The sequence below is a fragment of the Lepidochelys olivacea genome, assembly GCF_965140295.1.
Source record: "Lepidochelys olivacea isolate rLepOli2 genome assembly, chromosome: 8".
In the NCBI taxonomy this organism is placed as follows: Eukaryota; Metazoa; Chordata; order Testudines; family Cheloniidae; genus Lepidochelys; species Lepidochelys olivacea.
The window spans coordinates 36,281,935-36,294,475 of NC_140418.1; the positions used below are offsets into that span (position 1 = coordinate 36,281,935).

The 12,541-nt window shown below is 48.8% G+C and overlaps 1 protein-coding gene across 3 annotated transcripts in view; it reads left to right on the plus strand.

The window, feature by feature from the left end:
- PSD2 (pleckstrin and Sec7 domain containing 2) overlaps positions 1-12,541 on the plus strand; it is a 148,244-nt gene that overhangs the window by 119,935 nt on the left and 15,768 nt on the right. For all 3 annotated transcript variants that reach the window (XM_084636393.1, XM_084636394.1, XM_084636392.1), the window contains exons 10-11: positions 3,315-3,505; positions 4,993-5,063. In XM_084636393.1, coding sequence (XP_084492519.1) covers positions 3,315-3,505; positions 4,993-5,063 — 262 coding nt within the window. The remainder of the gene's footprint in view (positions 1-3,314; positions 3,506-4,992; positions 5,064-12,541) is intronic.

Below are 12,541 nucleotides of genomic sequence, written 5' to 3' on the forward strand. Positions count from 1 at the left end.
TGGTGTTTATGATGCGCCCACCTATGTATCAGGAACAGGATTGAGACCCACTAAGTCATTTCACAAAGGGGCCATCAGATGGTCACTACCAGCTGCAGCCAGATGCTCACAAGTGACTTGTGGCCGAGAGGTTCCATTTCCTAACACCAGCTGCACATGCCTTGCAGTTGCCTGGCTACACTGGAAAATGTTTCTCCGGTTTTATTTTTCCTGAAAAGCAATGGGGTGATGAGTAGAACTGAGTGAATAATGGATTTTTCAGTTCGTTGGCAATTTGAAAAAGTTGGGTGGGGGGAAGTCATTTTGCCGCAGGCAGAAAATATTTATTTAAAAAAATTTGGCGCATTGAAAAGTAATGGGGGAAACTGTTTTGGGTGAAACAAGACATTTTGTTTGGATTTTGACCATTTTTTAATATTTCTGAATTTTTCAAAAATAAAATACAAGTAAATTTTTACACAAAAGTCATTTCAAACCAGAAAAAGAATTTTTTCCTAAATGAACAATTCAGAGAAACCAAGATGAATTCACAAAATGTTGCAGTGCTGTCGAATCGTAGTCTTTCTCCCCAAAAAAAGTTTCATGAGAAAAATTTTGCCCTGCTCTGCTGATGAGACTGTTGGAAGTACATTAGGAAGGTCTTCTTCACACAACACACAGTCAGCCTGTGGAACTCATTTCCAGGGGATGCTGTGATGGCCAAAAGTATATCTGGAATTAAAAAGGAATTAGATAAATTCATGGCTATTAGCCAAGATGGTCAGGGAGGCAACCCCATGCTTGGGTCTTCCTAAACCTCTGACTACCAGTCCTAAACCTGGAACTGGATGGCAGGGGATGGATCACTTGATAATTGCCCTATTCTATTCACTCCCTCTGAAGTATCTGGCCTGGGCCATTGTCGGAAGACAGGACACTGGGCTAGATGGACCTTTGGTCTGACCCAGTATGGCCATTCTTATGTAGCTGGCCCTATCCCACTAAGTGTTCAATGATTATCAATGGAAATTATGCTCTGAACTCTATTGGGTGCTTTTGAAAATCCAATCCTAAATAAATGAGAGAGAGAGAGAGAGAGAGAGAGAGAGAGAGAGAGGGAGTGAGCGAGCAAAATCCCACCAGGTCAAAGCAACCTGATTGACTTCATTGCAGGCAATGGTCAGCAAAGCCAAAGTATTGCTGTAAATCAGCCACTAGAGGGAGCCCTCTAGCTCCAGTAAGGCTGCTCAAATGCACTGGCATCTGGCAGGAAATTTTATATAAGAGAGTTCAGAGAAAGTGCAGCTAGTTCAGCTGAAGACAGCGAAGCGATTATCGTGTTATTGCAAAACGCTGGATTACCATGCGCACAGCCTCTTTTGCACACAGTGAGTAGGGAGAACAGAGCCCCCTGGCACCAGCCTTCCAAAGGCTGGGACAGTTCAGTTCCTGCCCGATTTAGCTGGTACTTCATAGATCTCTTCCTCCCACCCCTTCATCCCCCATTTCCATGCACTCTTTTCCTTCCTCCCTCTGTATCAGCCTGAGATCCTGGAGGAAGGGGAAGCAGATGCTGCCTGGCTGCAGGGCTCCTTGCTTTATTGCAGACAGGCTGGTTGCAACATGAGAGACCTCTAGCCTCCTTTGCACTAACACAAGTACTGCCTGGAGCAGGGAGCATAAGGTACCATCACACAGCCATAGTGCTGAGCACAGACACTCACATGGGCAACATAGACCCTCTGCGCCAGGCTACCTGCTGCATCCTCAGAGATACTGATGAGTCAGATACTACACCAGATCATTCCCCACCACTCCGGGCACCTGACCCCCTCTGCCCATGCCCTTAGCTAGATCCCTCTCCACAGTGCCTCACAAGAGTGTTACTGCAGTACACACTATCACATCCAAGTAGCTCCACCCAGCCCCTGGAAGGAGAGCCATGAGGTCCAGGTGAGAAATGTAGTGGGCACAAGGGCCATGCCCCCACCCTGACCCAAAGCCCCAGTGCCCCCATGACACTCCTTGGTGCAATGACAATATGGCATTGGCCATTTGCTAGAGGAGCCAGTGGAGGGGGCAGATACTTCACTCGATGGTCACCTGTTCTGTTCATGCCCTCTGAAGCACCTGGCACTGGCCACTGTCGGCAGACAGGACACTGGGAGAGATGGACCTTTGGTCTGACCCAGTGTGGTCGTTCTTAGGTTCTGATGTTCTTATACTTTGATGCCCTGGTGACATTCCTGCTAGCTGAAGTCTCTTTTTGCCCATTATTGCATAGCTTACATCTGAACTCTGATATGGCCCCAGCCTAATTTGTAGTGGGCCCAGTTGTGCCATTTAGGCACTGGCTGTTCTGGGGTGGTCCCAGAGCCCGGGCTCCAGCCCAAGCCCAAACAGCTACGCCACAATTCTATGGCCCCACAGCCCGAGCCACGAGTCAGCTGACCCAGGCCAGCTGCAGGTGTTTAATTGCAGTGTAGGACCCTGCAGTCACTTCCCTGGTTAGTCAAGATTTTACCCATGCCTCCCTGCATGGAGAGCTTTTCCCAGTCCCTGCTTCCATCAAGGTCTCTCCCAGGGGCTCCCTCCTGGAGAGCTTTCCTTCCTCTGAGTAGGGGGTTAGACTAGATGACCTTCTGGGGTCCCTTCCAACCCTGATATTCTATGATTCCCTGCAGCCCTTTCTCCAGCTGGGTTCCATCACCATGTGAGCTTGGCTCTCATTCCTCTTGCTCCAGTCACTTTCTGCTCTCTGGTGAGCCTCATTCCATAATCAGGTTGGCTTAGCCCCATGTTCTCCAGCCCACTCTACGCCAGCCTGGAGATCTGTCTAGTCTAGTACCCAGATGCTTCTGCGGAAGGTGTAAGAACCCCACAGTAGCTGACTTGGGCTAATTTGCCTCCCACATTAGATCTCACCCAGGACTCTAATAGCGGGCCTAAGCCCTGAAGCACTAGGCCAAATCTCCCTTCCACATATGCTTTGTTAGCATTAACCATGATGTCTCCTGTTTGACTAAGTAATGTCACAAAGCTGCAATGAGAACAATCACGGGTTGTCAAATGCCTCTCGCCGTTATGCCCTGTTCAATGCCATTCAAGTCAACAGGGCTGCAGCAGTGCTCACAAGAGGAGAATTTGACCCCACATATTACAATACTTGGCACACCATGATTTTCAATATATAACAACCTGGTTCTACCGCTGTATTCTACCGCTACTGTAATGAGTGACTTGCTCGAACCAAGGCCTGGTCCCTCTAGCAGGTAAAACATAGTGTCAAAGACTAATGTTCTTTGTTCAAGGTTTTCTCTGGGTTTCTTTCCAAGTGACGAGGACGAGCTGAGAAAATCACTGTCGGAACTCGTGGACGACAAACTAGGAGCCAGTGCAAAGAAAGTGACGCGGATCGTAGACGGCAGCAATCCTTTCCTGGACATTCCCCAGGCACTGAATGCAATTACCTATAAGCACGGCGTCCTCACCCGGAAAACCCATGCTGATACAGATGGGAAGAGAAGTATGTGTTAGAAGAGAAGTGCAGCATGTAGCGTGACATGCCAGTAAGGGACACCTAGGGCAGAGAGGACAGCACCAGGACATGCAGTAAGAGTTGGGTCTAGCATCAAGACCAGAGCTGGGTGAATGCCGCAGACAAGTATGCAGAGAGATAAACCTAGCTGGTTTGCATGGCTGGTAGCCAGGACCCCATATACTGACTTCTGGGTGTCCCAGTGCAGAGGGCCAAGTCAAGGCCAATGCACCACTTCAGTCCTGTTTTAAGGATTTCAGTGGTGCATAGGGCTATGCTGTGGTATATTTCCCCTGGTGCAAGGGGGTGAACTCTGCCATCCAGCTCAGTACTTTCCCCACCTAATTTCAGTGCTTTTCACTCCCCTTTTCTGGTTTTGCTTTTTCTTTGGTGTGGTAAAATCGCAATCAAAGGGAGTTGTGATGGTTGTCCCTGCACGAGCCAGGGGCTCTCCCCTGGCAGCACCACATTCAGGGAGGGCCATAGTTGCAGCCCCTGCCCTCTTCTGTCTCCCTACGATGCTAACCAGCTGGGATAGGGGAGTAGGTGGGGCACGCAGACCTGGCTGGTCACAGAAAGGTGCAAATGCTCTGTATGCTCAGGGGTATAGCAATGAGCACATGTCCCCACATCCTGGGGCTTGCAGTGGGGCTGTGTATCTCCATCCCAGCCCACGCTTGGCCCCATAATTAGAGCCCCAATAAAGCCCCAAACACTCCTCTAAAAGGGGTGGGTCAAAATCAGATTGCTGCCACCAGCTGCCCCCAGGCATTAGGAACGGCCGAGCTTTGCAGCTGGCCCCATCCTTATACTGGGCTTAGCCCAAACTCTGGATCCCAGCACCCTGAGCTATAGAGAAGGTCCAGACCCAGATCCGTTCTCTAGCATGAGCCCAGCTGAAACCCCAGACCCAACAGACCTCTCAACCTGGGGAGAGTGTGGATGCAGGGTCTCAACTGTGCGGCTTTGGCCCATCTCCATTCTGCCATTGCACTATACATGCTTGAGCTCCATTAGCAACTGGATGCCAAGTAATGCTGCGGTGAAATGGGAGCGCAGGAGAGATACAGGGAAATGTGTTTGGAATCTGTTAGTTGATTACCGGCAATTAGTAAAACCACTGAGGATTATTTCTGTTAATGGAGATGGATGGCCTAGTCACTGAGACCCATTAAAACCCCAGGAATACCTAAGGTTATGGCCCAAGGTCTCCCCTCTCTGAGCAGCCCTATACTAAGCACCAGGGCACATTTGTCATCTTCACCCATCATCGCAGAGCCCCCCTCCTTTGCCGCCTGCCCAGGATGAACGCCCCCTCTGTAGTGCCAGGCATTGCCATGGAGCTACTCTGTCCAGGCCCCCAACTCCAACCCTACAGAACAAGTAATGTGGCAGGTGCCCTTCGGCGTTACCAGTGAGGAAGAGGAAGCTATAGTTAACAGGCCCATGTAATGAGCTGCTTTTCTTTGTTTTAGCCCCGAGAGGAAGAAGAGGATGGAAGAAGTTTTATGCTGTGCTTAAAGGGACCATTCTTTATTTGCAGAAGGTAAAAATGGCCAACTCCGTCCCATGCTGATATTTATTCTTTCATGCTGTACGAAATGTTGCTACAAGGGAAGACTCCTAGAAAAGGATGCAAATGCTGGAAAAGGAGGCAGCGATTCTGAGCCCATGCTCACGATGCAGGTGCCAACTTCCAGGGTGTTTTGTGCATAGGAGCAGGAGGCGCCCGTAAGAAGAGCTGGAGGGAATTAACGGTATCTAATCAAATGACTCGGGGTGGAGGACTTGATCGTCTTCCATATCCTCAGGGGAATGCTGTAGTGAAGGCTTCCCAGCCTTAGAAAATGGAAATACAAGGAGCAATGTTCTGAGGTTAAGGAAGGAGAAATGAGGCTAGGCCTTTGCGGGGACGGTCTTCACAAGGGAGGTGGCTGAAGTTCTTTCACTGCCAATATTCCCAGCCAGGTCAGACAGGATATTAGTGGGGCCTGATGCAGTGGGTAGCCCCTCACAGATGAGGTCGGTGGAGGGTCAGAGTAGTCTTTTCCTGCCCTGTCATTATCTGCAGTCGGTCCCTTATTCAGTAAGGTATTCACTCGGGCCTAACTCTGCGCATGCAAATAGTCCTGTTGACCTCAATGGGAAACTCACATGCTTAAAGTGAGGCACAGGCTTCAGTGCTTCACTGAGTTGGTCCTTAGTAGGGATCGATGCTGGAGTCTCTCTCCCTCTTTCCTGGCAGACTGTACACGTGTATGTATTTCCTAAGGGGGCAACCACACAACTCTGCTCACTGTGTCTCCCCATGGATGAAGTAAAGCACAAAGCCCAGCTCAAGAATCATAGAATCATAGAATATCAGGGTTGGAAGGGACCCCAGAAGGTCATCTAGTCCAACCCCCTGCTCGAAGCAGGACCAATTCCCAGTTAAATCATCCCAGCCAGGGCTTTGTCAAGCCTGACCTTAAAAACCTCTAAGGAAGGAGATTCCACCACCTCCCTAGGTAACGCATTCCAGTGTTTCACCACCCTCTTAGTGAAAAAGTTTTTCCTAATATCCAATCTAAACCTCCCCCACTGCAACTTGAGACCATTACTCCTCGTTCTGTCATCTGCTACCATTGAGAACAGTCTAGAGCCATCCTCTTTGGAACCCCCTTTCAGGTAGTTGAAAGCAGCTATCAAATCCCCCCTCATTCTTCTCTTCTGCAGGCTAAACAATCCCAGCTCCCTCAGCCTCTCCTCATAACTCATGTGTTCCAGTCCCCTAATCATTTTTGTTGCCCTTCGCTGGACTCTCTCCAATTTATCCACATCCTTCTTGAAGTGTGGGGCCCAAAACTGGACACAGTACTCCAGATGAGGCCTCACCAATGTCGAATAGAGGGGAACGATCATGTCCCTCGATCTGCTCGCTATGCCCCTACTTATACATCCCAAAATGCCATTAGCCTTCTTGGCAACAAGGGCACACTGCTGACTCATATCCAGCTTCTCGTCCACTGTCACCCCTAGGTCCTTTTCCACAGAACTGCTGCCTAGCCATTCGGTCCCTAGTCTGTAGCTGTGCATTGGGTTCTTCCGTCCTAAGTGCAGGACCCTGCACTTCTCCTTATTGAACCTCATCAGATTTCTTTTGGCCCAATCCTCCAATTTGTCTAGGTCCTTCTGTATCCTATCCCTCCCCTCCAGCGTATCTACCACTCCTCCCAGTTTAGTATCATCCGCAAATTTGCTGAGAGTGCAATCCACACCATCCTCCAGATCATTTATGAAGATATTGAACAAAACCGGCCCCAGGACCGACCCTTGGGGCACTCCACTTGATACCGGCTGCCAACTAGACACGGAGCCATCGATCACTACCCGTTGAGCCCGACAATCTAGCCAGCTTTCTACCCACCTTATAGTGCATTCATCCAGCCCATACTTCCTTAACTTGCTGACAAGAATACTGTGGGAGACCGTGTCAAAAGCTTTGCTAAAGTCAAGAAACAATACATCCACTGCTTTCCCTTCATCCACAGAACCAGTAATCTCATCATAAAAGGCGATTAGATTAGTCAGGCATGACCTTCCCTTGGTGAATCCAGGCTGGCTGTTCCTGATCACTTTCCTCTCATGCAAGTGCATCAGGATTGATTCTTTGAGGACCTGCTCCATGATTTTTCCAGGAACTGAAGTGAGGCTGACTGGCCTGTAGTTCCCAGGATCCTCCTTCTTCCCTTTTTTAAAGATTGGCACTACATTAGCCTTTTTCCAGTCATCCGGGACTTCCCCGGTTCGCCACGAGTTTTCAAAGATAATGGCCAATGGCTCTGCAATCACAGCCGCCAATTCCTTCAGCACTCTCGGATGCAACTCCTCCGGCCCCATGGACTTGTGCACGTCCAGCTTTTCTAAATAGTCCCTAACCACCTCTATCTCCACAGAGGGCTGGCCATCTCTTCCCCATTTTGTGATGCCCAGCGCAGCAGTCTGGGAGCTGACCTTGTTAGTGAAAACAGAGGCAAAAAAAGCATTGAGTACATTAGCTTTTTCCACATCCTCTGTCACTAGGTTGCCTCCCTCATTCAGTAAGGGGCCCACACTTTCCTTGGCTTTCTTCTTGTTGCCAACATACCTGAAGAAACCCTTCTTGTTACTCTTGACATCTCTGGCTAGCTGCAGCTCCAGGTGCGATTTGGCCCTCCTGATATCATTCCTACATGCCCGAGCAATATTTTTATACTCTTCCCTGGTCATTTGTCCAATCTTCCACTTCTTGTAAGCTTCTTTTTTATGTTTAAGATCCGCTAGGATTTCACCATTAAGCCAAGCTGGTCGCCTGCCATATTTACTATTCTTTCGACTCATCGGGATGGTTTGTCCCTGTAACCTCAACAGGGATTCCTTGAAATACAGCCAGCTCTCCTGGACTCCTTTCCCCTTCAAGTTAGTCCCCCAGGGGATCCTGGTCATCCGTTCCCTGAGGGAGTCGAAGTCTGCTTTCCTGAAGTCCAGGGTCCGTATCCTGCTGCTTACCTTTCTTCCCTGCGTCAGGATCCTGAACTCAACCAACTCATGGTCACTGCCTCCCAGATTCCCATCCACTTTTGCTTCCTCCACTAATTCTACCCGGTTTGTGAGCAGCAGGTCAAGAAAAGCACCCCCCCAGTTGGCTCCTCTAGCACTTGCGCCAGGAAATTGTCCCCTACGCTTTCCAAAAACTTCCTGGATTGTCTATGCACCGTTGTATTGCTCTCCCAGCAGATATCAGGAAAATTAAAGTCACCCATGAGAATCAGGGCATGCGATCTAGTACCTTCCGTGAGCTGCCGGAAGAAAGCCTCATCTACCTCATCCCCCTGGTCCGGTGGTCTATAGCAGACTCCCACCACTACATCACTCTTGTTGCACACACTTCTAAACTTAATCCAGAGACACTCAGGTTTTTCTGCAGTTTTGTACCGGAGCTCTGAGCAGTCATACTGCTCCCTTACATACAGTGCTACTCCCCCACCTTTTCTGCCCTGCCTGTCCTTCCTGAACAGTTTATAACCATCCATGACAAGAGAACAGCTGTAGAACCCCACTCCTGGTGCCCTTTGGTATTGTCACCAGTGGCATCCTCCTGTCTGCCTCTCGGGCACTTCCTGTGGGTAGGCAACCACGTGTGTCGCATTAATGTCTCCAACACAACAGAAGTAAACAAATTGTGAATTATATAAGAGAGGCACGAGGGCCCCTCAGGGCAGCATGAAGTTGTGACTCAGCCCCATGCTCACACCCTGACGATCTCTGTGTGGTGCTGGTGGTGATCCTGGAGTATGTGTGACAGGGCTCTCGGAGATCTGGCAGGGGCTGATGGTAATTGATTGGTGCCTGTTGCTCTCAGCCAGTTTGGATTTTTGCATCCATGCTGCCATCAGCTGGGACTGCAGCAGATCTCCAGCTTAGCAGAGTCTGGCTAGAGCAGCTCTTGGGGAGGGAGATTGTGGCAACTGCAGGAAGAGGTGATGTTAGCTACCTCCTTCTTAGTGAGTACTCAGCCAGTCCCCCACATGGAACTAAGGGAAGGGTCACCATGCTAGAGAAGATGCTCTCTTTTGGTAGGGATGGAAAAGCTGAGGTCAGGGCCACTTGTAGTTATCCATGATCCCATGGCAGTTCATAAGCGATATTAACCCCAAAGTCCTGGGTAGGCACCAGTAGGGATAAATGAAATCTGCCTATTTACAATTCTTTGCTGCAGTTGTGGTTTGCTATGGCATTCTTATTCACATTCACTCTAAATGGTTGCAGATAGTTGCCGTGTGCTGTTAAGTAGCTGCCACATTTCACCCCAGAGGTAGCTGCATTTCACAGAGTACGAAGTGATCTCCATGGATAGTTTATAAACCAGTTATATTTATAAAGAGCATTTGGTGTCCTTTTGAGATGCCACATATTAAGAGCAGCAGCCCCACAGTTACCTGACCCTGCACCACTGTGCTGCTGTACTTGAACAATCTATGCATATTAATATAATGGAGGTATTGCCTAGTGGTTAAAACACAGAACTGAGAGTTAAGAGATTCCCAGTTCTTCTACAAATGCCCAATTGTGACCTTGAAGCAAGTCACTGAACCGTCACATTGGGCATTTCTAGAAGATTTGGGATCTCTTGATGCTCAGTTCTATGCTTTACCCAATAGGCAATGTTGCCAAGGTATTAATAAGTATACATTGCAGCAAGTTGGCTGTAGATAACAATGGGGTAAGATATGTTTGGCTACAAAGCCGTGGGAAATGGTAGTGAAGAGGATATTACCAGCCTCCAGACCATGATGACAATAAGGAACACAGATTCTGCCCTCAGCAACACCAGACTAGCTGTCAGGAGAGGCAGTGGGGAGCTGTGTATGCACAGTCAGGGACACAAGTGGACCTTTAGGGCCGCATCTAGCCAAGCTACACTCAATTCAGGACCCATCAGTGAAGATGGCAACAGGTTTAGAGCATTCTCCACTCTCTTTTGATCTTGGGACATAAGTTAGAGCAGCCTCAGGGTGGCTCTAATTTACACCAGCTGCAATGGAAACCGAAGGGCCTTTCCACTGGTCCTGGATCACTGGCGTTTCAGGTGGTCCAGCCATGCCCCTATCATACCACCAGCACTGGAGGGGAGCCAGAAAGAGGTGGGACAAAGCCAACGTAGCTGACTCTACGTCACCCAGGGATTTTCTTATAAAATGACGAGCCCCAGCTGCTCACTCCACTCTCGCAGCACAAAGAGGCTGGGCCAGGGAGTAGGGATCTGGTCCTGTGTATGAGGTACTAAGAACAGAGAGTCCCATTGGACCCTGGTGTGCAGTTAGTATGGTAATGAGAGACACACCCTCCTTTGTTGTTTTCAGAGTTGTTGTCACCATGTTGGTCACAATGTAGGAGAAAGCGAAGGTAGGTGAGATAATCTCTTTTATTGGACCAGCTTCTGTGGATGGAAGAGACATGCTTTCAAGCTACCCCTGACCTGAAGAACTATATGTCATTTAAAAGCTTGTCTCTTTCGCCACCTGAACTTGGTCCAATCAAAGAGATTACCTCTTGCACCTTGTCCTAGATAGATAGATAGATCTAATGGTTCAGTGATAGCACATGTTGTTGACTCCCTCCTGTTAATTGCTGGATTGGCATGTCCGAGCATAGTTTGGAGAAGCAATTTCTTGATCCTTTAGTGGGTCTTGAGGAACAAGCGGAGAGCTCCTGAGCTCTAATCCCTGCCGTGCTGCTGACTCATTGTATGGCCTTTGGCAGGTAATTTCACCGCTGTAAAATGGGGATAATAAACCATAATTACCTCACTCACATGGGTGTTGAGAGGATTAATGGCTGTGTGTGAAGAGCTAAGTGTTATTATGTAGGACTGCTTTTAAGAGCTGCTTGTTTGGAGACCGTCCAGAGGGCCTGATCCTGCAGCCCTTCCTCCTCAGAGTGGATCTGGTGATCTGGCCTAGGCAGGAGAGGGGGTGCTTCCTCAGTAATTGACCGATGCCTGTACAGGTGGGCACTCAGGTTACAGAGGCGCTCCCTTGTTCAGATACAGTACTGAGCATGTTTAAAAGGGCGAGTTTTCAAATTCCTTGTAAAAGGGTGAGAGCAGGCTGGAAGGTAAGTAAAACTCCTCTAAGCCACAGAATCAGCAGGCTGGGCATTACTTCAGGAAACCTAGCCCAGGAGGCACAAATTCTGTTCCCAGCACGGGAGAGCGAGGGCAGAGATGAGCCTCTGGGTATGTCTACATGGTGAAATCAGAGCCACAGCAGCGAGTCTTAGCTCCTCTAACAACTGACTCGGGCTTGTGAGGAGAGATGAGAGAGTCCAGGTTCTGAGAACCGGGCAAGTGGGGAGGGTCCCGCAGGCTCAGCCCGAGCCCAAATGTCTATAGTGCTACTTTTAGCCCCGCAGCATGAGCCCAAGTTAGTTGACCTGGACTCTGAGACTCGCTGCTGGGGGTTGGGGTGGGGGTGGTTGCTGTGTAGATGTACCCTCAGAGTCTTAGTCAGTGGGAAGCCTATCCACACCCCATCAGCAGATTGGATCATGAGAAGCTCTTGTCCCTTTTCTCTCTGAGCTACATCTCCATAGTAACAGCACCTGATTCTGGCCTCACACTGGAGTTATTCCTGACTTTCATCACTGTGTGAGAAAGCAGAATCAGGCTCAGCAGACCTGATTCTCTCTTCCTATCCAGCTCCTCAGTTGGGGCAAAGGGGCCAAAAAGCTTCCAAACTAGGGATTCCTGTGTTGGAGTCCCAGCAGATGTGGAGTCGCTGTAGAGAGCGTACCAGGCAAAGAGGAATGGCTGGCTGATTCCCCGATGGTCCCAGCACCGTCCTCAGCTACACCCAGCACAAACTGGGCACGGCGGAGAATGTGAGCCAATGAGTTGTTGTAGCTGTGTTGTTCCCAGGATTTTACGGGGGCAAGGTGGGTGAGGTAATAGCTTTTATTGGACCAAGTTCTGTTGGTGAGAGAGAGACAAGTTTCTGAGCTTACACATAGCTGAAGAAGAATTCTGGGTAAGCCTGAATCTTTCACCAACTGAATTTAGTCCAATTACAGGTATTACCGCACCCACATTGTCTTTCTAAAGCATTTTAATATTTCTGAATAGAATAGGGAAAGGGAAAGTGGATGAGATAAACTACGAGATACCCTGAAGCTCATTCCCACGAAATAAAGGCCCGTAAAATATTTAGGATAAAATGAAATAAACTCCTTATCATTCAATCGTTTGGGGGCATTTCAAACTGGAAACTGACCCCATTCTAACAGAAAAGGTTGCTGAAATTCAGAGAGATTCTCACCAACTCTTGGCCTATTTATCATTAAGGAAAAAGCCAGTTTCCAAACAAAAACTAGGTCATTTTGGAAGTGAAAAATACTGGCATTTCAGCTTGTTTTCAGTGTAAGATTGGCTGTATTGCTGGAAATTGTAACTAAAGCACAAGTGCAAAAAGGGAGGTATGAAATTGCAAGAGAAAGGTGCTACCACAG